At 41.3% G+C, this 25,805-nt stretch overlaps 2 protein-coding genes across 2 annotated transcripts in view; both read right to left on the reverse strand.

Annotated features, from left to right (window-relative positions):
* The window catches only part of pitpnm3 (PITPNM family member 3), a 93,991-nt gene that overhangs the window by 53,970 nt on the left and 14,216 nt on the right, over window positions 1-25,805 (reverse strand). The window contains exons 2-3 of the mRNA XM_078792923.1: window positions 20,379-20,474; window positions 5,438-5,545 (exon numbers count right to left, since the gene is read on the reverse strand). Of these exons, the coding sequence (XP_078649049.1) occupies window positions 5,438-5,545; window positions 20,379-20,474 (204 nt within the window). The remainder of the gene's footprint in view (window positions 1-5,437; window positions 5,546-20,378; window positions 20,475-25,805) is intronic.
* LOC144899669 (uncharacterized) lies at window positions 1,476-2,788 on the reverse strand. The gene has a single exon (XM_078792936.1). It carries the CDS (start codon window positions 2,786-2,788, stop codon window positions 2,024-2,026), a length of 765 nt encoding a protein of 254 aa, XP_078649062.1. The 3' UTR covers window positions 1,476-2,023.

Raw genomic sequence — 25,805 nt, forward strand, 5'->3', positions numbered from 1 at the left:
AACCAGACTGAAAAGGTTCAAAAAGATCACCCAAAGCCATGTGGTCATTGAGCTGTTGTGCTACAATTCTTTCAAGGATCTTGGACAGAAATGGGAGGTTAGACACCGGCCTATAGTGGGAAATACTCCCGGGGTCGAGGGTTGGTTTCTTCAGCATGGGTCGAATCACTGCAGTCTTGAAAGCTGCAGGCACAGTGCCAGATGAGAGTGATAGATTAATTATATTTAAGAGTGAGGGGGCTAAAATTGGGAACAGTTCTTTAACAAGTTTCCCAGGAAGCGGGTCAAGCAGACATGTTGTCTGCTTTGCTGCGCTGACAAGTTTTGTAAGCTCATCCAGAGATACTTCCTCAAAGTAGGAGAAACTAGTGGGACAGAGGCTGGAAGTAGTCCCAGCAGCGGTCATGGCGGTTGACATGTTAAGCCCATCTGGCGGTAGGGTGTCCTTTATTTCCTTCCTGATGAGCTCAACTTTATTTGCGAAGAATCGCAAGAACTCGTCGGCTGAGAAGGGGGAACTACTAGGAGAGGTCCTCTTCTGGGTTAGCAATGCAACTGTGTCAAATAAGTATTTAGGGTTATTTTTATGGAGGTCAATTAGTCTAGAAAAATAGTTGTTTTTTGCCGCAACAAGAGCCTGTTTATATTTAGTCAGACTATCTCCCCATGCCTGTCGGAAGACCTCAAGTTTAGTTGCACGCCATCTGCGCTCCAATCTCCGACAAAATTGTTTCAGCCTTCGAGTTTCAGCTGTAAACCAGGGAGTAAGTCTTTTGGCATGACACTTAAATCTCAAAGGTGCAACAGTATCAAGAGCTTTACATAACACCTTGTTGAAATCATTTGTAAGGTTGTCTATAGGACCCTTATAGGAAGGGAAGGAGGAGACCACTGAGGGCAGTAACTCAGCAAGTGCAGTAGCAGTCGAAGAACTAATATTACGACTGCTAGAGCACTGGTTCCGGTCCAAGCGCTGGCATTGGGTCAAGATTTCAAATGTTATAAAGTAATGGTCAGACACAGTGGTTATGTAAGGGAGGACTGTTACGTTGGAGGTCCTAATACCTCGAATTAAAACCAGATCCAGGGTATTACCACTGATGTGAGTTGGCTCATTAATTAATTGAACAAAACCAAAGGTATCGATTATTGTCTGAAAAGCCACACTAAGGGACTCTTCAGGAGAATTGACATGGATATTGAAATCACCCATGAGTACAATATTGTCTGCGTGGGTTACCAGGTCTGCAATAAATTCAGAAAATTCATCCAAGAAGCCCGAGTACGGACCAGGAGGACGATAGAGAAGAGCTAGATAAAATGGTAATGATGCGGTCGATCGCAAAACGAGGACCTCAAATGTTTTAATTTCAGATTTTGACCACGTGCTGAGGTTAAGAGCAGATTCATGGATGAGGGCAACACCCCCACCTTTCCTATTAGGACGTGAAACCTGAGAACTCAAATAATTAGGTGGAGATGCCTCATTAAGGGATATAAAATCGTTTGGTTTTAACCAGGTCTCGCAAAGACCGATTATGTTGAGATTATGATCTCTTATCAGATCATTAATGAGCACAGCCTTTGAGGAGAGCGATCTAATATTCATAAGACCAATTTTCGTAAAGGTTGGCTGACTGAGGCAGTTCACTCCCAAAGAATTAATAGTAGTAATATTAACAAGATTGCTCCGTCTAGAACCCATGCCATATTTTGACTTGTTGTACACACGATAAGAAGTCAATACCATAGGGGTCTGATAGTTGTTTGTTGACTCATCACTAGTACAAGAGGGAGGTTCAAGTTTATCACGAGGCCCTACCTCAGTAGAAGGCAAGACAGACTGTGGTGCATTTATGGGTTGTGAATCTGTATGCATAATATGTCGCTTTATTCTACAGAAAGGGCTATGTGTATTGTTCAAGTCCGGCATAGCGCCAGTTAGCCATAACCTTACAGACTCCACACCCATTCTGACAGGCTCGCTAATCACCTGTCCCCCGACTTGTTCTAGTGCAGGATGTCATGTGGGACTTAAACAGTAATCTATATTTCTGGAAAGGGTAAGAGCACCTTCCCTATTAGGGTGAAGGCCATCTCTACCAAACAGTCGGGGGTTCCTCCAGAAGGAAGGCCAGTTATCTACAAACTGAAAACCCTGTTCGTTACAGAAGCCAGCCAGCCACCGGTTTAGCGAGAATAATCTACTATACCTCTCATCATTGCCTCTCGCAGGCAAGGGACCAGAGACAACTACTCGATGCCGACACATCTTTCTAGCAAGATTACAAGTCCTTGCTATGTTCCTTTTTGTAATCTCTGATTGCCTCATCCTAGTGTCATTGGAGCCGACGTGTATCACTATATCAGAGAAACTAGTGTTGTTTGCTTTATGTCGGTGTTTGGACCTGTTGCGAGTCAGCTCCCTAAGGCTAGCTTCAATATCGGGTGCTCTGGCCCCAGGAATACACATTACGGTGGCTGGGTTCTTGAGCTTAATGTTACGAGTGATGGAGTCACCTATAACTAATGTGCGGGAGCCAGTAGACTGTGACATAGTGGGGCTTTCTAAGGGAGTAAAACTGTTATGCGTCTGAATTGGCTCACCGCGGTTAGCCAGCCGCTTAGGGCTAATGCTAACCAGACTAGTAGGTTGGCTACAACCTACGCTATCCGGTGTGCCCGCCACATCTATCGTTACGAAATTACTCTGCTCTAGTTGGCGGACACGTTCCTCCAGCAGGGAAAGCCTCTCAAGGAGGAGGGAGCAGGAGTTGCAAGAAGCCATACTCACGTTTCTTGTTGATCGGCGAGTTAGTAGGAAACTTGAAGAGCAACTCCGGTGACACCGCTGGAAGTCCAACTCAACGAGCAAGCTTGGTCGAGTCAGTCGTTTTAGTTTATAAAAGAAGAAAACTAAAATATTGTTTGAGAAAAAAAAGTCTAGAAGAAAAGATCTGTTGAAGATCGGAATGAACGGAGCTAGCTTAAACCAACGAGCGCGCGCGCGAGCGGTCTGTCAACACAGGAAGTGACGTGGTCGAAGAGATTTAGGAGAATCATTGAAGGATAAGTCATTTCCACTTGATATGGTATACATATATGGATTCTTTGGGAATTCTTTGGGAATCCAACAAAATACAGTGAAATAGGTGCACGTTCTGAAAGATCTAGAAAGCTTTCTATGTGGGTTATCCTGTGTAGCTTAATACAAATGCCAATAATGAGCATAATAGGCCCCATTTAAATAATTTGGAAAATACTGTCTTATTTCAGGGCTGCATGGCGGACAAGTGGTTAGCACGCAGGCTAGGAGACCCGAGTTTAATTCCACCCTCAGCTATCTCTGTGTGGAGTTTGCAATTTGGCGACTCCAAATTGTCCATAGGTATGAATGTGAGTGTGAATGGTTGTTTGCCTATATGTGCCCTGTGATTGGCTGGCGACCAGTCCAGCCTTTCGCCTGAAGACAACTGGGGTAGGCTCCAGCACCGCCACGACTCTTGTGAGGATAAGCGGTAGAAAATGAATGTATATATGGTATACATGCATATTCATGAATGTAAGTGTGATTCGGCTCCATCTTATTTGGGGAAGCTCAATGGAGAGTTTATCCTCTGCACCTTGAAATAAGAGTGTTAAGGACAGGTGGGCTCAAGATAAAAATAGAAAAACTCCTGGAATCCTTTTTTTTTTTTTTTTTTTATTGTGCAGCACAACAACCTAATCTGCTGTGAGATGAAGAGGAGAAAAAGACGAACATCCACTTGCAGTTGAGCACAAGTGTTCCGACAGCTATATTGTAACGGGAAAAGGCGCCGTGTAAGGGCTCACACCAGATAACAGAAGAGATGAGAACACAAGCAATTTACATACACAATGTAAATACAAGTGGTGTAAGAAAATATCGTTTCGCCGATACTTCGTTCCACGATACTGTATTGATTTTAAAAAGTATGATATGGATATTTTTAGGCATTTATCATAGACTGTATATCAGGGGTCTCAAACACGCGGCCCGCGGGCCAAATATGGCACGCAGGACACTACTTTGAGGCCCCCGCCTTGATATGAAAGTTTAATGTTAGTGCGGCCCGCGCAAGTTTGATATGGATGCTGCATGGTATCATGTACCCAGAAAAAATTATTATGTTTGATTAATGTTCATGTTAAAGGTTAAATAACTGTTAATAGTTATCCTCCCTATCCATGTGGAAGTGGTAAGTTTTTGGCTAGTTTAAAGGAAATAACTTGAAGGCTACCATTTAGGTCTCTAGCTCTCTAGTTTGCGAGTTTGCATGTGTCCCAAGACCCTGCAGTTGCGCAATATGTTGTAAATAAAAAGAGTATAAATGTGACTATAGTCGTGTTTTGTCATGTCTACAGGGCTCTAATAATGCTTTGTTAATTTTAATCTGAAAAAAATAATTTGTCTACCCACCAACTATATGTGGTTTCACTTTTATTTTATTATTTGTTGTTTTATTATTATTATTATTATTGCCAATACACACCCCTAGTAAATACAGCCATGTATTATTATATGCTTGCATACTGGATGAAGCAGTCGTTTTTTTTTTTTAGACAGTTTTTATAAGGGGTACATAAATTAGGGAAAGTTAATTAACTTCCAAGTTAATTAAGATTTTTTTTCCCAAAAAATGTCAGAAGGAGTATATTTTATTTCTGCGAACACAATCATCCTATCCATAGTCGTGCATGCCCACACCGAACCCACACATGTCCTCGCAGATGACCGCTTTAGTGTGTTCACGTGAACGATTCAGTTATAGTCTGGTAATAGGAACCCTTCGCGCCGAGAGCATTCTTCCTGAAGCATCACCAGCCCGAGCCCACAGATGGAAAGAGAGAGGAAGAGAACTCCCAAGGATCAAACAGATTGCCTATTTGCATGTCATCCTCACCCTCTATACGTCTAAGCTCTTTTGTATTCATATGCACAAAAGCATCAGCTTAAAGCATCAAAACCAGACTCTTAGCGTTTTTTTTTTGTTTTTTTCTTCATGGCTGCTTGTTGATATGAAAATTGTATGCAGTGACATTTTAGTTATTGCTTGTGGTATTCAAATGAGGATAGGGTGACTTGACCGTATGCCATTTGCAGCGGTAAACAACAAACCTTTGAGATAAAAATGCCAGATTTCCAGCACATTAAGAGTATAAAGGAGACTACTACTCATAATGCTGTTATCATAGGAAAGACAGTATTATCTCCTGCCGCTAATGATACTTTTAATGGTACGATCCGGTGGTGGCGATTCCAACTGATGAGGCTGAATAACTCAAATGCAAATATTTACTAGCAGTCAGCTTATCAATTAGGTTTGTTTGTTTTCCGCTGTTGCCTACCAAATGATCCAGATGCAGCTCGGCTTATAGGATGATATGTTTATATTTTATGTGTGTGTGTTTATACCGTGAGTTGGGTCCTCCATGTGTCCCAGCGTTTCAATCTGCTCCACCAGGTCATTTGAGTTCCATTGGCTCATGCCAAGCAGAATGGCACTTTTTCCTTCCATAACATCTGCAGGGACACACACACACACACACAGGAACACACACACAGGAGCATGAGCAGTGAAGAAGAAATCTCACATCAACAACACGTCAGGTCATTAATCTTGAACATCCACGTGATCAAAGAAAACGAATGTCATCCATTCTGTTGTTGTTGGTTTGGTTGTCATCTGGGTGACTTTCATCATGAATTAATAATATAAGTGATATAAATATAAATATATAATATTATAATATATAATATAATATAAATATAATAATTATTCGCTTATCCAATAAAACGACAACAGTAATGCAAAATAAGAAATTTACAAACATTAGCTTTGACTTTGGATGGATATTTTTGCTTCATTTCTGATGTGTTGAAGACCAAACCACTAACTACACCCTGGACTGGTCGCCAGCCAATCACAGGGCACATATAGACAAACAACCATTCACACTCACATTCATACCTATGGACAATTTGGAGTCGCTAATTAACCTAGCATGTTTTTGGAATGTGAGAGGAAACCGGAGTACCCGGAGAAAACACAGAGATGGCCGAGGGTGGAATCGAACTTAGGTCTCCTAGCTGTGTGGCCTGCACGCTAACCATTCGGCAGCTACCACTAACTTTTGTTTGTAGCATTTTGTTATAGTCTTTTTTTGGTGTCATTAGCACTTTAAACAATAACATCAAATACATTTAAAACCTTTGGGAAGCCTTTTTATCCATCTTTTATCTGATTTGTAATGGGAATAGAAGTGAACCCTTGTGGCACCAGCTTGGGTGTGTTGTTTGTGTTACAGTGATTAACATCAATATGTTTGCATGTTTGAGAAGTGGAACGACATCCCATGTGTGAACAGCATGACAAAAATTGTTAAACTGACACTATGTCAATATTCCTCCGTGTGACTGATTCATTCTACTAAATAACACCAAACAGGAATCAAGAGTAATTTCAGTATCAGCTGTTTGGCAGATTAAATAAACATTTGTTTAATTTGACATGGGTGAAATGCACTTGCTCAGTTTTGCTGCTGACTTGATATAAAGCATATGGCTTAGAAATGTGCAATATTTAAAAGGGAAAAATAGCTTTCTAATGGTATAAAATGTGTTCACAAGAAGTATTACAAAACAGACGCAAATGTCAAAACATTCAATTTGTAGTTGAATCCTGTCCACTGGGATGAAACAACACATTCATTCATTCATTTTCTACCGCTTATCCTCACAAGGGTCGTGGGGGTGCTGGAGCCTACCCCAGTTGTCTTCAGGCAAAAGGCGGGGTCCACCCTGGACTGGTGGCCAGCCAATCACAGGGCACATATAGACAAACAACCATTCACACTCACATTCATACCTATGGACAATTTGGAGTCGCCAAATTGCAAACTCCACACAGAGATAGCCGATGGTGGAATTGAACTCGAGTCTCCTAGCCTGCGTGCTAACCACTCTAATGCCGTGCAGCCCTGAAATAAGTATTTTCCAAATTATTTAAGAGGGACCTATTATGCTCATTATTGGCATTTGTATTAAGCAACACAGGATAACCCACATATAGAAAGCTTTCGAGATCTTCCAGAATCTGCACCTATTCCACTGTATTTGCTTGGATTTCCAAACCGGTCTGTTTTAATTTATTGCACCTCCAGGTGCCAATCACTCTGATGTGATTGGGAAGTTTTCCGTAAGACTTCTAGACTACTACCGAACCCTACTTTCTAATTTTGTCGGTATCGGAGTTGATAATAAATGAAGAAAGCCTTTTCAGACCTACTGGTAGCTCATGAGCTGCTAGCTGGAAACCAGTCAAAGAGTGGTAATGGTAATGGTAATGGTAATGGTTTTATTTCATTTGAACATGCATCAGATTACAATTGAATGCATCACATAATCAGTTCACAGTTCCACATGTCCAAAAGGAGTAGGAAGAAGCAAAGCTTATTAAATCCTACCCCTCCATCTGGTACTTTTACAATCAGCAAACTGTTTTTTTTTTTGTTTTTGTTTTTTTAAAGTGGTAACGGAGATCCACGTTTTTCTAAGTGGAAACAATCTTGACATCGGTAGCGGCAATGGGGCCGTTACAGGTTTTTTGTTGGGCTGTCTGTGTTTTAAAAAAACTGAAAACTGTGACAGAGTCCTTCGGAAATGACAACATAACATAAGTAGTCGTTACAAGCCGGCCTCAGTTTGATACAATACACTGCAAACCACAATTTGCCTGTTTGTAAAAACACTAAGTCGGTCTGTTGTATCTCATATTGTGACCAGTAAAAATATACTATGTCTACTAAGACATTTTGTGCATTTTCCACAATATGACGAAAAGTGGTTCTAAGTCATGGCATCCAATTGGGAAATCTGTACATATGGTCCACTCATCCAAACACAGTTCCATTGCATTGGGCGTCCAACATAACGGAATGCACCCCCGGCGTCATGGCTACGGCCAACAGCTGGGATGCAAGGTGTTAGGCTGTCATGGTAAATGATCGGTATGTCTCTATTGGACACTTGTGAGGCTAAAGCACAAGGACAAGCCAGGCGTACATTGACAGAGTGGTCCAGCAAAGTGTTTGTCTACCCGTCACACACTCGGATCCAAGGCAGGATGAGTCATGCAGGATGGAGGGGTGGGGGGGGGGGGATAGAACAAAAAAACGGCAGATTTCTCTCCTCTCGCTCACTCGTTTCTGCCCAGAGCTTCTGATACGAGTCAACAGTGCTTGTCTGTTTGAATTGCACAGCAGAGGGTCAAATGGTCACGGTTTGTCATTCGCTGTATGACTCCCTCCATCCTTGCTGAGCTCACACAGCACTGGACTTACGGGATAATGAGAGTCACAAATCATATCAACATATATTGATCAAACAATGTCTAAAAAATACTTCAATATTGTGCATAGAGTACAATAGGTCCAGTTTAACACATCGTGATTCAAATCTCACGATGATGTTTTTTCAAACGAATTGAACAGCGAATAAAAGATTATGCTTTGTTTTGTCTGGTAATATGACACAATAACACACAATTCTGGTCAGTTTATGTAATATCCACTTATCTATTACTTACATTTACCAAAAGTATTATAAACTAATCTACTTCAGAGCCCGACGTGGCATTCTGGACTTTGGAGCAGACACTTTGCGTTCGTATCTCCACTAGTAGGCATCATCGGTATTCGTCAAGAAGAGCATCTGGAATATATTTGTACTCAAGCCAAAACTCAGTATATACTTCGTTTTACCAAAAAAGAGCAACAATAGACTAACAATAAAATACAGGGTCAGGCTAAATTATCTGACCTATTTGTAGGTTAAATAAAAGGCAAATAAAGTAAAGTAACAAAAAAATGTTTTGTTTTTTTTTCCAAAAAAGTACATATAATGTCATTCTGTTTCACGGTTGATTTTGGTTTCAATGCAGATCCAGTAGCTCTGAAGTTGGTAGCCCATAACAAGATGGTGTTTCCAGCTGGTACCGGATCATGTCTACCAAGATGGAAGTGCAAACATTACGCTTGTTGTGTTGCAATTACAGATTTGTTTGTTTTGATAAATAGCAGAGAGCAGAGAGTGGAATTGAACTCGGGTCTCCTAGCCTGCGTGTTAACCACTCGGCAGCCGTACAGCCCTGAAATAATTTATTTTCCAAATTATTTAAGGGGGACCTATTATGCTCATTATTGGCCCTTTGTATTAACCTACACAGGATAACCCACATAGAAAGCTTTCTAGATCTTCCAGAATCTGCACCTTTGATAAATGTTTCCAAATTAAAACGCAATGCTCACCAGTTCATTGCAGCAATGGAAAAATAAATGAAAAACAATGACATTATAAAGAAAAAAAGCAAAACAGCATTAAATGTACTTTTCAAAAATAAAAACACTTTTTTGTTACTTTACTTTATTTTCCTTTCATTTAACCTACAAATATGTCAGATCATTTTGCCTGACCCTGTACAATCAGTCCCTAACGATCCCCAGAAAAAGTCACTAGATTTGACTTATGACAAAATATGTTGTGAAGGCGGATTGGAAAGATCTAGCGTCAAAATCACCAAGTTGTTCACACATCTTGAACACATTCAAGGTTGATTTTTTGAGGATATTTAATAACTGTCGCATCTTGCAGTAGTATGCCCAGTGTTTTTTTCTCAGTTTTCCAACAGTAAGTTTTCATAGTGCCTGTGTAGTACTTTGTGTGACCCTCATCAAATAGTCTAAAACTGTTTTTCTGCATCTGGGGTCCAGCCTTACTGTTAGAATAAAATGTAGATAAAATAAATATAGCGTTAGTTATCACCCTTATATCCATTTGCTTAGACAATAGAAAGTGTTTGAATGTGCTGAAGAAGAAATGTTCCTGTGACCCTGATCAGGAGGTGCCTGGATGCGCCAACAGCAACCCTGCAAATGTTTATGTTAATCCAGCAAGAATGCGCCAAGATAAGAACTCATAAAACAATAAAAGTAATTACTCTCACATAGACCAACAAATACAGCTTGTGCAACTGCCTTCCCCCCCGCACGACCATGTAGTAGGGACCCCCAAAAACTGCATATTCAGAGTGGAGCGGCATGTCACTGGGTATGTTGTTTCACTCTCCTCGCTGCGAGTAACTTTGAATATTATTGTCTGTCTCTTCTGTATTTCTGTATTTAAGTGTTTTTACAAGTGTCACAGGAGTTTGAGCCTGACACTTACAGAACATAATTAATGTTTCAAAATTAGGCGTCGGCGACTGGTCCAAAACGCCATGTAAAATAACCAATAATTGATTGTCTTATCAATCAAGCGCTACCCCTTTATAGAATACTTAAATGATGACTGATGAGGGCAGCTGACAGCAGCCGTGAACTGAAATAGCACACGGGAATATGCTTGAACTTCAGGTGAGGAAAAAAGAGGGTGAGAGACGCGCCTACTGCAGACAACCTCGAGGGACAGACAAGAGATTTAGGGACATCCTTCAACCTGTCAGCTCACTGTGAGCAGATGTCAGGGTGGAGGTGATGCTGTGATTGTTAAAACCACGAGGACGCACACTCAGCTGACCAATTCCGATCCCATTTTCTCTTTTAGAATTCCTGCTTTGCTTGATCTCATCAAGCAGGTATTAGTTGTTACAGGGGTGTAATAATCACGATCACCAATCGGGGATTTGTTTTAGGCTTGCTTAACATCTGATGATGCAAGAGGAGGATGAGATTTCTGGAGGCAATAGAGCAGGGGTCTCAAACACGCGGCCCGACACTAGTTTGAGGCCCCCGCCTTGATATGAAAGTGCGGCCCGCGCAAGTTTGATATGGATGCTGTATGGTATCATGTACCCAGAAAAAATTATTACCTTTGCTTAATGTTCATGTTAAAGGTTAAATAACTGTTAATAGTTATCCTCCCTATCCATGTGGAAGTGGTAAGTTTTTGGCTATTTAAGTTTAAAGGAAATAACTTGAAGGCTACCATTTAGGTCGCTAGCTCTCTAGTTTGCAAGTTAGCATGTGTCTCAAGACCCTGCAGTTGCGCAATATGTTGTAAATAAAAAAAAGTATAAACGTGACTATAGTCGTGTTTTGTCATGTCTACAGGGCTCTAATAATGCTTTGTTAATTTTAATCTGAAAAAAATAATTTGTCTACCCACCAACTATATGTGGTTTCTTAAGTTTTTATTATTTGCCGTTTTATTATTATTATTATATTTATTTATTACTGATTGATTGATTTTCTTTATTCTTGATTTGTTTATTTATTTTTCATCTTATTTTGTGCAGAAAAATAAAAATTAAGATATTTGAGAACAGTGGAATGTTTTATCAGAGCTTTTATTGTAGAAAATCGGAACCAAAGCTTGTATTTTTTTTTTTAAATATTTTTCTGTTTTTAATTTTTTTTTTTTTTAAACCTGATGAGACCTGAGTTTGAGACCCCTGCAATAGAGGTATGAAGGTTTCTCAGAAAAGACAACAATGTTTTTATTGTATGCTAAACGGCTTTGTTAATAATAGCATACAAGAGTACTAGCAAACGAAACAAGCGCCACCAAAACCAATGATGCCATTTTGTTGTATCACTATCACGCTACAAGATTTTGCTGTCTACTCACTGTGCCTTAATCCCCATCTATATCTTCCCCAGTAGCGCCGTGGGAGGGTCATTGAAGTGATGTAATGTCCTCACCGATGGACCCCTGATACCCATGATGAAGTGTAACTGTCATTACATTTTTGCATCCGAGATAAAACTGGCGCTGTGGCCTCTTAGCAACGCTGACAGTGATAATAAAAACATTGGATGCTCATTTTAACAACTAATGCAACAGCAGTGAAAGTGTTACACATTAGCTGCCGTATAAACTAAAATAATGGCTTCCTCTCTGATTTGTATCATGTCAACATTCCTGTAGTTAGCTACGGTGTGATGAAACTGCAACTTTTGTACTGACTGGCCTTTTGTTGTGGCCAGCCTAAGGGATACCTGGGCAATAATCTTGCTGTCTAATAATGCTACACCTGTTAAGGGGATGGATATCTCATCAAGGCGCTGTACGGTGGACAAGTGGTTAGCGCACAGACCTCACAGCTAGGAGACCCAAGTTCAATTCCACCCTCTGTGATCTCTGTGTGGAGTTTGCATGTTCTCCCCGTGCATGCGTGGGTTTTCTCTGGATTTTCCAGTTTCCTCCCACATTCCAAAAACATGCTAGGTTAATTAGCGACTCCAAATTGTCCATAGGTATGAATGTGAGTGTGAATGGTTGTTTGACTATATGTGCCCTGTGATTGGCTGGCCACCAGTCCAGGGTGTACATCGCCTCTCGCTCGAAGACAACTGTGATAAGCTCCAGCACCCCCGCGACCCTTGTGAGGATAAGTGGTAGAAAATAAATGAATGAATGAATGAATATCTCGGCAAGTGATGTGTATACATGAAAAAATATCTTGGGAGTTTAGCTGGTGATTAAAATGTTGTTTTATGACAAAGCTTTTTGTTTGATTAATTAATAATTAATTTAATAACAATATTTTTGCTCAATTTTTTTGTACTTTGGCTGTGCTGCGGGCCAATAAAGAACAAGCCATGCGCTGCAAATGGCCCCTGGCCCGTTAGACAGGGGTATCCAACTAGGGACCAGGCACCAGGGACCAGGGACCAGGGACCAGGGACCAGGGACCAGGGACCAGGGACCAGGGACCAGGGACCAGGAACCAGGGACCAGGAACCAGGAACCAGGAACCAGGGACAAGGCACAAAGCACTTTAACTAGGGACCAGGGACAAGGGACCAGGGACCAGGGACCAGGGACAAGGGACAAGGGACACGGCACCAGGGACCAGGGACCAGGGACCAGGGACAAGGCACTCCAACTAGGGACCAGGGACCAGGGACAGGGGACCGGGGACCGGGGACCGGGAACCAGGGACCAGGGACCAGGGACCAGGGACCAGGGACCAGGGACCAGGGACCAGGGACCAGGGACCAGGGACCAGGCACAAGGCACAAGGCACGAGGCACGAGGCACAAGGCACTCCAACTAGGGACCAGGGACACGGCACAAAGGACCAGGGACCAGGGACCAGGGACCAGGGACCAGGGACCAGGGACCAGGGACCAGGGACCAGGGACCAGGGACCAGGGACAAGGCACTCCAACTAGGGACCAGGGACAGGGGACCGGGGACCGGGGACCAGGGACCAGGGACCAGGGACCAGGGACCAGGGACCAGGGACCAGGGACCAGGAACCAGGGACCAGGAACCAGGAACCAGGAACCAGGGACAAGGCACAAAGCACTTTAACTAGGGACCAGGGACAAGGGACCAGGGACAAGGGACAAGGGACAAGGGACACGGCACCAGGGACCAGGGACCAGGGACCAGGGACCAGGGACCAGGGACAAGGCACTCCAACTAGGGACCAGGGACCATGGACAGGGGACCGGGGACCGGGGACCGGGAACCAGGGACCAGGGACCAGGGACCAGGGACCAGGGACCAGGGACCAGGGACCAGGCACAAGGCACAAGGCACAAGGCACGAGGCACGAGGCACAAGGCACTCCAACTAGGGACCAGGGACACGGCACAAAGGACCAGGGACCAGGGACCAGGGACCAGGGACCAGGGACCAGGGACCAGGGACCAGGGACCAGGGACAAGGCACTCCAACTAGGGACCAGGGACAGGGGACCGGGGACCGGGAACCAGGGACCAGGGACAAGGCACGAGGCACGGGGCACGAGGCACAAGGCACTCCAACTAGGGACCAGGGACATGGCACAAAGGACCAGGGACCAGGGACCAGGGACAAAGAACAAGGGACAAGGACCAGGGACCAAGAAGGGGATTGTTATTGCAACTGGAACTAAACAATGTGGTACAACCATCATTTTTATGGCAAAATTAGATCCAAAAATCAGTGGAGGTGTTTTTAAGAGGTGGGTTATATGCCCTCTGAAGGAAATAATGTTCTCCAAGCCGACCAATCACAGCTTTTTTAATCTCAGAGGAGCACGTCAAGCAAATATGAGAAAAACTATAAAAAGACGTTCGTACAATTTAATGTCTTCTATAAAAGAAATGAAAGAAGAGTTAAAGAGAGGTTAGAAAAGAGTGGCTACACACAAGAGGTCTTGAACGCTCATCCTTGCAGAGTCTTTCAAGAGTGATGACAGTCTTAATAATAATAACCAATGCTTCATGCTCTGTGTGTATTTCTATTGGAATAGCTGAGGTACACAGTGTACTGGTGTGTGTACATTCTCAGGGAACCTTCACTCTGCTCAACAAGCTCAAGTGACTGATTTTTCACCTTGGTTGCTCCAACCCGACACATGCACAAGATGAACGCAGAACAAAAAGTCAGAATATTAACGTCCGTCAATGTAACACGTGTAGCTACTTCTACGTGTACAACACATCAGGTGCAGATCTTTAATGCTGACAAGAGTAGGTATTGACAAGCCATCGTTTTGAGTGTTGTTAATCGTTTAATATTATCTGGTATTGAGTTCCACACTCTGGCACCTCTCACAGATTAAGCTGACTGACTGACTGACTGACTGAATGGGCGTTCACGCAAAGGAACAACACAGTCCCTTCTCATGGATCCTCTTACATGCATACTTCAGTTGATAAAATCTGCAAGAACAAGACTATGTATTACCTTGTACTTTACCTTGTATTACTAAGTTCTGGTCTATTTTTGATGTTGACGAAAATAGTTTCGGATAGGGGTGTCGTGCAACTTTATGTCAAAAAATCCGAACTATCCTTTGTTTGCGACATTACATTCCAGTGGATTCCAATAGGTGGATTGTTTTAGGCGAATTGTCTTGCCGCTAAAATCAAAGATTTCAAAAATTTTGAAATGTTTTTGCCACCAAACTAAATTTTTGGGGCCACCACGAGCCAGTTGGGAGGCAGTTTGAGCCACTGCACGCCACTAGGCACCTTATTGGTGACACTAGGCGCCACAGTAAATTGCATTGGTGTGAACTGGCGCCGGCCCAGTGGACTCCTAGCATCATTGCCGCAACTTGGCTCGCGCCATTACATTCCAGTGGATTCCAGTGGGCGGATTATTTGCGACATTTGGTTCCACTTGGTGGACACTTTGCGCCAAAATCTTGATGCAAGTGGGGCGACAAAGATTTCAAATATTTTGAAATGTTCTTGCCGCCAAACTCAATTTTTGCCGCCGTTACGGGCCACCGCAAGCCAGTTGGGAGGCAGTTTGAGCCACTGCACGCCACTCGGCACCTTATTGGTGACACAAGGCGCCACAGTAAATTGCATTGGTGCAAACTGGCACCAACTGGCGCCGGCCGAGTGGACTCCTAGCATCATTGGCACAAGTTGGCTTGCGCCATTAACATTCTAGTGGATTCCAGTTGGTGGATTATTTGTGACATTTGGTTCCACTTGGTGGACACTTCGCGCCAATTGTTTGATGGTAGTTGGTTGCCGCCAAACTCAATTTTTGCCTCCGTTATGGGCCACCACGAGCTAGTTGGGAGGCAGTTTGAGCCACTGCACGCCACTAGGCACCTTATTGGTGACACTAGGCGCCGTTCGACAGTTATGAATGTCAAAACTTAAACATCGCCTTTACAGATAATAAAACATTTATGATTATTGCAGTTGGTACTGGAAAATAAAGAATTATTACTGAAAAGATTTATTCCAAAGATAATGTTTCTTGCGGCGCCTCATTCTTAGTCTTCCCTGACAAGACTGAATATTTCACAATACAATAAGAGTCATCTATTTAGCAGGAAACTCCTCGGTGACTTAATATCTTGATGTATATTTCTATTGTATCCAACGTGCCGGAACAGAAAGGATGAGGCGTTCATCATTACCACATAAATAAAAGACTTAGCCATGAAACCTTTCGCTTTATTAGTCTTGTACTCTTTTCTATTCTTATTATTCCTTGGGCACCGATTCCAGTTGTGCTGAGTTCTTTAACACAGAAAAAGCAAGGATGATTTTTTATTTACTAAAAGAGTATGACACACGAATGACCAGCTGTTTTCGGGCGAGAGGAAGGGTACAGCCTGGACTGGTGGCCAGCCAATCACAGGGCACATATAGACAAACAACCATTCACACTCACATTCATACCTATGGACAATTTGGAGTCGCCAATTAACCTAGCATGTTTTTGGAATGTGGGAGGAAACCGGAGTACCCGGAGAAAACCCACGCATGCACGGGGAGAAAATGCAAAGTCCACACAGAGATGGCCAAGGGTGGAATTGAACCCTGGTCTCCTAGCTGTGAGGTCTGCGCGCTAACCACTCGCCCGCCGTGCCACCCTTAATACTATACACACATTCCTGATCAAAAATACAAGTCATATGTAGTATTTTGGTCACTAGGTGTCGGTAATGTTACAAATGTTATAAATTGGACGCCACGTGGTTAGCCAAGTAGCATGCTACGCTGCAGTGATGCCGTAGCGCAATGTTGTGTAAACAAAAAAATAATAGTAGTGTAAAGAAAGTAACAAAAATGTTTTATATGCTCTAACTATGAAAATATTCCATATTGAATCCTACATCACAGAAATTATTTTTTTGCAGTCAGGTCTGGAACCAATTAACCGTGATAAACAAGGAACAATTCTATATTAACAATTAGTAATTGCTGAGTCATGCTAATCCTTAAATCTTTATTGAAATCTTACTCCACCGGCTTTTAACACTGGTTAACTTGAACATTGTTTTTATTGTTTTTACTGTATTTTGTGTGTAGTTTTGTGTTTTATTGGCTTTTGCACAACACTTTGGGATGTTGGAAATGTGCTATATAAATAAATGTGACTTAGAGCTCTAATTTTGTGGCGCAGCGCCAAGAGGCGCAGAGTGGCAGAGCATGGCGCACCACTGTGCGCAGCCAATTTGGTAGACTGGGCTGTGCCGAGATGGACATGGCGGAGCACCAGGGGGAGTTCTCCATATTTTCAGTGAAAATTTCATGAAAAAACAGCGCACCAGAGGTTCACTGAATGGTGGCCAGCTCCAACCTGGAATGGCTTGTGATTGGCTTGCAAAACCCCAAATCAATATTTTAGAGACCCTGCCAGAAAAAGCAAAAGATAGTTCTACTCATTGCTCATCTCCGTGGCGTGCTTCTTAACAGCCCATCTCTGGTGGGAAGGATGGAAGTGTGGGTGTGCCGTGCTGCGCCACTCACAAAAATTTTGACCAATATAGAGCCCATTATACCTAATCTGTTGTATTGTGTGTATATTGAACATAGATAATGAATAAATTCTAGTGAACTGAACTCTTGTTATGCATAATGACATTGAAGGCATATTTTGGTCCAATTCAGAAATGTGCGGACTCAGGGAATATGGAGCTTCCACTGTATTTATCTGGCAACCATTCCATCAAGTCGGCGTGCACACTCCAACAAACATAATCCAACATTCCTCCTTATCACAGTTGTCATCCAGCAGAGTCAGACATTGCTCAAACTGCATTCGCGGTGGGTGTCATGTTGCTGATGGGGGGGATATGATAGTGTGTGTATGTTTTATCACCTTCACTCGTACTGCAGCGCTAAATCACACACGTGCAAGGCAACACATACTGGCTGTGTTGGAAAACCGCATACTAACTACTATATACTTCCATGCCCATACTATCCACACTCCATACTACCATCCACAATCCATCAGACAGTATGCTACAGCATACACTACAGCATACACTACAGCGTACTACATGAAAACCCACAATGCATTGCACTCCTACCCAAGCCGAAATCGACAGGCTGAAGCTGATTTCACTTTTAACTCTTTAAATACATCACTTTATTGAAATATTTTTAAAAATCAATTTAGATCCTGCTTGTGCCATTTATTTGTCCGAATACCAACCTTTTACAATTTCGGCAAAATTTAAGTTAGCACTTCAGGTTATTTTTACAAAATAAAACACCCCCTTACTTTTCTCATACAAAAAAAAAAACATTGTGATAAATCACTGCTTTTACTTTGAAAACAAGAAGCAAACCAACTTGCAATATATCCCGCCGTTTGGTCCATCCTGCTGCTCAGTGTACAGCCAAGGTTTTTTTGTTTTGTTTTTTTGGCGGTAACGTCACTTTGCGTTGCATCCTGGGTAATTTGAGTGTGAGTAGTAAGCTGATGATACATACCGTATTTTCTGGACTATAAGTCGCTCCGGAGTATAAGTTGCACAAGGCCAAAAATGCATAAAAAAACATACATAAGTCGCACTAGAGTATAAGTCGCATTTTTTGCAGGTAATTTATTTTATCAACTACTTGACTAAAACAGACATTACGTCCTCTTGGAAGGCAAGTTCTAACATTAATAAAAGAATAGAGAACAGGCTGAATAGGTGTAAGATATGCTAACACAATGGTTATTCAGCTACACAAAAAATAAACATGAACAGAAAAGGTGTCCAGTGTTTATGTAACATAAACAGTTTTTTTCATTTATAAGTCGCTCTGGAGTATAAGTCGCAGGAACAGCCAACCTATGAAAAAAAATGCGACATATAGTCCGGAAAATACAGTACTAGTCCTATCGTTTACTGATTGCAGCCAAGTAGGGGGCACTCTTTTTTATTCTTATTGGAACTTAATTACCGTATTTTCTGGACTATAAGTCGCTCCGAAGTATAAAACGCACAATGCCAAAAATGCATAATTAGGTAGGAAAAAAAACATACATAAGTCGCATTTTTTGCGGGTAATTTATTTTACAAACTACTTGACCAAAAAAGACATTACGTCATCTTGGAAGGCAAGTTCTAAGTTCTAAGTTCTAAGAATAGAGATACAATAGAAACAATAGAGAATAGAGAACAGTCCGAATAGGTGTAAGATATGCTAACACAATGGTTATTCAGCTACACAAAAAATAAACATAAACAGAAAAGGTGTCCAGTGTTTATGTAACATAAACAGTTTTTTTCATTTATAAGTCGCTCTGGAGTATAAGTTGCAGGAACAGCCAACCTATGAAAAAAAATGCGACTTATAGTCCGGAAAATATGGTACTGAACCTTTCTGGCGAATGCAGTATATGCATACTCAAAAATCGCATACTACCTGTGTAGACACATACTCAAAAAGTCAGTATGAGTAGTAGGTAAGTATGCGGTTTCGAACACAGCCACTGTAATCACAGTAGCATGTGTTGCACTTCCTTGTCGCTTGTTTAACATTTGTACTGCTCTACAATGCATCCTTACACATTCAAATTCCCTGATTTTTGGTCCAGAAACATTTTTTGGAGTCAAACAAATATCATTGAAAATACATAATATTCACAATATATGTGCGCTGAGTTCTGAAATCAGTAAAAATTGTTTTTGTGACAATTTCCTGCTGACACAGGGACGTAATAAATACACTGGTGGCGATTCCGTAATACATAGAGTACGTACACTTAACCGATTGATCAAGGATCAAGGATGGCTAAATGGACAAATGTCCTATTAAGGTTATTTATAAAATATTATTACTAATACAGTATAAGCACTGGGATTCATATAGTGGAGACTTTTCTATTTTTACTGGTTATGCATGTTGCTTATTGTCAAAACGATGAACTGACAGCAATCTCGAACGTCATACACATGCTTAAGTAGTCGTGACTGAAGGACGAACCATGCAAACTAGAGCCATTATGTCCAATATGACGCAGTCTCACATAAAAGCGCACATAACCTTCACATTCAATGACTTGTGTGTCAATGCTGCGCTTTAAGTGAATCGATTCGAAAAACACATTTTAATTGCATTTGATATTTCATTACCAGCCACACACCATTTAAATGACTATTAGCGACTCTTTAGTCAAAATCGCTAATACTAATATCCAAAATATCTTTTATTAGCTCCATGAATTGAGTCGTTGGTGCACGTAGCAACCATAAATATCTCCACTGGGGAAGCTGTCGCCTTCCAGCTGGCACAAGTGGTTGTTAATTATTGGATGGACAAATCCTCCATCTCAGCAGTGCAGTGGGCTTAATTACTCGCCATGCCACTAACGTTGTTAGCTTTGTTTTGTTTTATTGGCAAAGCCGTCAACAAACGTCCACAGGGACCTGCAATCACCGAGGTCCCACATAGGGTTTTTTTTTTTTTCTTTTTAATTATTTACTAGCTATCCAAAGTTAGATCCTGGAAGACTTGGCTTTCTTTGTGTTCTATTAGTCAATATTATGTTTACTGCCAAGTCGTTTAAGGTACAATAAATCATTTAAATCCTTTCATTTCATGAATGCAGTTATGTTTGGTACATTTTAGAATAAACAAAAAGATAAAATCCATGCAACACCAACCTCTGGCGTCAAAAAACTCTTCATCTGAACTGTCGACAGATTCTTGTGCAATATTCTGCAGACACCAATGGGTGGCGCTGTGCTTTCGTGATGAACCTAAGGATCACAGAAAAAGAAGACAAATTAGCATTATTATTATTATTATATTGGATGCAAAACTCTTGACTCTATTACATTATTAGCATATTGGGAATAAAAAGCCAAGTTGGTATAGTCTTTTGGGGGCCACAGCAGGTGAGACGACCCAAATTGTTCTTTCATTGCAGCCATTTCAAGCCCCACCAGTGACCCAGCAAGGGAGCATTTTTAATTATTTTTAATGTCAGTCGATATGGACTTTCATGTAGCTACTCAGAAATGCAATAAATTGTTACGGTGGAATGGCACCCCACCAGGGATCAATACCGTACATCATTCAGTATACATACATGTATACATTAGCTACAAAGTATCTTCCAATAAGTAGTTTCATTCATTCATTTTCTACCGTTTATCCTCACGAGGGTCGCGGGGGTGCTGGAGCCTATCCCAGCTGTCTTCAAGCGAGAGGTGGGGTACACCCTGGACTGGTGGCCAGCCAATCACAGGGCATATATAGACAAACAACCATTCACACTCACATTCATACCTATGGACAATTTGGAGTCGCTAATTAACCTAGCATGTTTTTGGAATGTGGGAGGAAACCGGAGTACCCGGAAAAAACCCACGCAAACTCCACACAGAGATAGCCGAGGGTGGAATTGAACTCAAGTCTCCTAGCGGTGAAGCCTGCGTGCTAACACTTGTACGCCGTGCAGCCTCCAATAAGTAGCAGTGAGTGTAATTTAATGAAACATGTTACAAGGCAGGCTGCATGGGGGTCAAGTGGTTAGCACGCAGACCTCACAGCTAGGAGACCCGAGTTCAATTCCACCCTCAGCTATCTCTGTGTGGAGTTTGTGTGAGTTTTCTTCGGGTACTCCGGTTTCCTCCCACATTCCAAAAACATGCTAGGTTAATTGGCGACTCCAAATTGTCCATAGGTATGAATGTGAGTGTGAATGGTTGTTTGTCTGTATGTGCCCTGTGATTGGCTGGCCACCAGGCTTGAGAAATACAAGTCCATTTAAATTCTTTACCAAATAAAATAAAATAAAAACACTATAATACAGTACAATATCTAAGATTGAACCAGAAATATTGGTCAAACTTAAACTTGACCTTGAAACTTAATTTGACAAATAACCCAAATAGAATCTAGAGTCACCTCCTTAAAACCTCCTTTAACTGCCCAGGAAAATGTTTACCATTCCTAGCTTTCATACAATGTACATTATGTTGCCAGATGTACTAATAACGTGCACTAAATTGCAACAAAAAAAATTACACATACTATTATTAGTGGGAATGTTGCACAAGTTATCTTGGTGGATGATGCAAACAAACACCATTGCATCATCATAATAATGCCATACACATATTAGTGTATTTTGTTATATATATATATATATATATATAAATAGCTGCATATCTGGGTGAAATCCACAATAAAATCCAAGGATGCACAGCTGGTGATTACACCTGCACCCGAACACACCTGAAGGCAATCATAATCAGACCTCCATTATAAGGCTTATACCGGGACACTCACCTGTTGCTATTCTCTTATCGACACTCATCCTCGGCTCAATCATTGCTTCGTGTGTACATGACACTTGCTTTTGTAGGATTTTGGATGAGTAACTTGTTCTGTTTTCTCCAGCAACTCATTTTGTTTATGCATTTTAGGTTAATTTTTTGTGAGCTATTGTTTATGTTGCAAACTACTCGCTTAAAAAGGTGAATAATTCATTCATTAATACATAAGCTTTGCTGCAGCTGGTATTACATGTGTTAAAGCTAATTAAACATTTTAAGTAAAAGACAAAAACATCTAAAATCTTAAAACATCTATTTAAAATGTGGGAAAAAATGCATGCACTTAGAATCAGTTAATCGGGGATCGATTACCTATGTCTGCAAAGACCGACAGGGGGAGCTCTTAGCCGCAGTGCTTCATTCTGGATGAGGCTGTCAGAGGGAGACATCGTGACCGGCTATCCTTATTCATATCTTTCCCCGTTTTTAGGTATTTCACCGGCACTTATATGTATTTGTTACAGTACTACAATGTGTACTTTTGAGTATATTTGGTCCATTTAAAGAACTTTTTTTAAACAGTTTAGTTTTAGATGCTACATTGCACTTTAAGCTAGCCAACTGACGTCTGTTTGTGTTTAATGTATGCATTTGTTTATGTAGACATGTACAGTATATGTTTTTTATGTAAATGTTTCAAATAACATGCAAATCTTTGTGTTTGAGTTGTGTAAAAAATGTTAAAAGGGACACTATTTGTTGTTTTATTAATTTGCTGTGTAAGTCTACTTGTGGAAAACAAAATGGCTACTCTGTGCTTGACGTACACACGTTACATGTTTTTCTGGTTGTAACATTTTTGTAGTTTTTAATTAAATGCTTGTTTTACAAAGCCTTTGGTTCCATATTTTTGTTTAATAAGCATCATAACAAGCTAAATAAAAAGCAAAACAGTCATCTTGAGTGTCCGGCCATCCTTATTCATATCTTTACCCCTTTTTAGGGTTGTACCATTTTTGTAGTTTTGAATGAAATGCTTGTTTTACAAAGCTTTTGGTTCCATATTTTTGTTTAATAAGCATCACAACAAGCTAAATAAAAAGCAAAACGGGCATTTTGAGTGTCCAGCCATCCTTATTCATATTTTTGCCCTTTTTCGGGGTTGCACCATTTTTGTAGTTTTTAATTAAATGCTTGTTTTACAAAGCATTTGGTTCCATATTTTTGTTTAATAAGCATCACAACAAGCTAAATAAAAAGCAAAACAGTCATCTTGAGTGTCCGGCCATCCTTATTCATATCTTTACCCCTTTTCAGTGTCGTAACATTTTTGTAGTTTTGAATGAAATGTTTGTTTTACAAAGCCTTTGGTTCCATATTTTTGTTTAATAAGCATCACAAAAAGCTAAATAAAAAGCAAAACGGTCATCTCAAATCTAAAAACGTCAATCTTGAGAAGCAAGAAGTTAGCAGTACTCTCTTGAAGAAAAAAAAATGGTGCATCCCTAAGATGCATCAGATGCCCCTGCTACTACTACTACTACTACTACTACTACTACTACTACTGCAATACCTGATTGCTATATTTAGTGTGTAGGGGTGGAACAGTAAAAGTGTTTCTTGTGTCATGCTTCATTGGGCAATTAAATACAGGCACTCAATAAAAGCCAAGTATCCTCTGTGTGAGCGAGTGGGAGTGGATCTTAACCTGTGTACCGCCATGCAATGCAGGTCTGAAAGCTGTAAAAACACCCCCCCTCCCACAATGAAATCCAAGATTCAACTCACAATTTGCACGTTTTGCTTCAACATTGTTTGAGCCTACAATATATTGAATATTATATAGTATTAAGAATACAATTTTGTTATGCCGATATCCCGTCTGACACACACATCTCAACCTGATGAAGACAAAAATATTTCTTTTCTCCATCATCCTTGCGGCACCCCCCCTAGAGAATGCCGCCCTGGGTAATTGCCCATGTGACCTATATCAAAAACCGCCATTGCCAATATGATTTCCCCCTCTGGCTATCGGAATGATACAGCTGCTGCTGCTGCTCTTTCCTGGAGGACATTTACATTCCACCCTTGTCTCCATAAATACTGAGTGACAAGCACAAGACTGCATAGAGTGCAAGCATCAGAACGTAATACCTAACTTCCTGCAAGGCAAGAAAAGGTGTCGCACATACAGGAAGTGCCACTATTTTGTTTCCTTGGGAGAGACTGTCAACATCACTACTTTATAATAAGAACATTATTTAGTCACTCAACAGTCATACACTGCTGGTGGTAAGGTACATCTGTAGCTACAGCTGCACTGGGGGTCGACAGAAACAGCCACTCCAATGTAACATTCATTCACCAGCGTGGGCTGGATATTAACATCAGCATCGATGCCGTCTCATGGCTAGTCCGCCACAATTAAAAAAAACATGAACGCTAACATTCATTCATTTTCTACCGCTTTTCCTCACGAGGGTCACGGGGGTGCTGGAGCCTATCCCAGCTGTCTTCAGGCAAGAGGTGGTGTACACCCTGGACTGGACAACCATTCACACTCACATTCATACATATGGACAATTTGGAGTCGCTAATTAACCTAGCATGTTTTTGGAATGTGGGAGGAAACCGGAGTACCCAGAGAAAACCCACGCATACACGGGGAGAACATGCAAACTCCACACAGAGATGGCCGAGGGTGGAATTGAATCCTGGTCTCCTAGCTGTGAGGTCTGCGTGCTAACCACTTGACCTGAACCGTCTGAACACTAACATATTCAGATTAAATTACTAGATATTTTTTAGAGGTCTACCAAAAAAATACAAAGAAAGAACACATTTTTTTTTTAAATCTACTACAAAAAAACCCAACAAAGTAAATTTGTAATTCATTCAAGTAGCTCAAATTTATGCGGAACAGCCTGTCGTTTGAATACAAAGTATACCACTTATGGAAATTGATTGTCCATGCATCTATATTCTATATTCATGGAGGAGCTTGTCAGTCTGCTTCTTGACAAGTGAGGCACTCACTCCTTAGTTGTTTTTTTTTTACTTTCTTTAATTCTTGTGTTGGCTGCACGGCGGGTGAGTGGTTAGCGCGCAGAGCTCACAGCTAGGAGTTCACCCGAGTTCAATTCCACCCTCAGCCATCTCTGTGTGGAGTTTGCATGTTCTCCCCGTGCATGCGTGGGTTTTCTCCCACATTCTAAAAACATGCTAGGTTAATTAGCGACTCCAAATTGTCCATAGGTATGAATGTGAGTGTGAATGGTTGTCCACCAGGCTGGCTAGCTGGAATAGGTGCAGATTCTGGAAGATCTACAAAGATCTACATATCTAATTAATGGCTGGCCAACAGTCTAGGGTGTATCCCGCCTCTGGCTCGAAGACAGCTGGGGTAGGCTCCAGCACCCCCGCGACCCTCGTGAGGATAAGCAGTATTCTCATCAATATTTATATTAATCATAAAGAGGATAACAGGAAAAAGATATTTCACTTTAGGTCAAAACTGAAAACCATCTGTGGTCTTGTGATTATTTGTGTAGGAAGTCCCTGTTCTTATCCTTCTAATGCAGAAAAAGATATTTTACTTTGTTGTAAAAGTACTCCTTAGTTTTTATTTTTAGTTGTGCTTTGCCTCTCTGCAGATGGACGGCAGCGACAAGCACCTCCCAAGTGAAGTGTGGTCAGTGGAGGCAGGCGAGGCTGTCATGATGACAAAATAAACAACAAAATAAATACTAACATTTGTCCACTGAACTGTATTATAACAAATATATTTTCTATTTGCTTGTCATT

Source organism: Doryrhamphus excisus, linkage group LG8, assembly GCF_037039965.1.
Source record: "Doryrhamphus excisus strain RoL-2023G ecotype Guam linkage group LG8, RoL_Dexc_Guam_v1.1, whole genome shotgun sequence".
In the NCBI taxonomy this organism is placed as follows: Eukaryota; Metazoa; Chordata; class Actinopteri; order Syngnathiformes; family Syngnathidae; genus Doryrhamphus; species Doryrhamphus excisus.

Coding starts and splice junctions, on each gene's coding strand:
- LOC144899669 (XM_078792936.1), bottom strand. CDS start 2,788: ATGGCTTCTTGCAACTCCTGCTCCCTCCTCCTTGAGAGGCTTTCCCTG.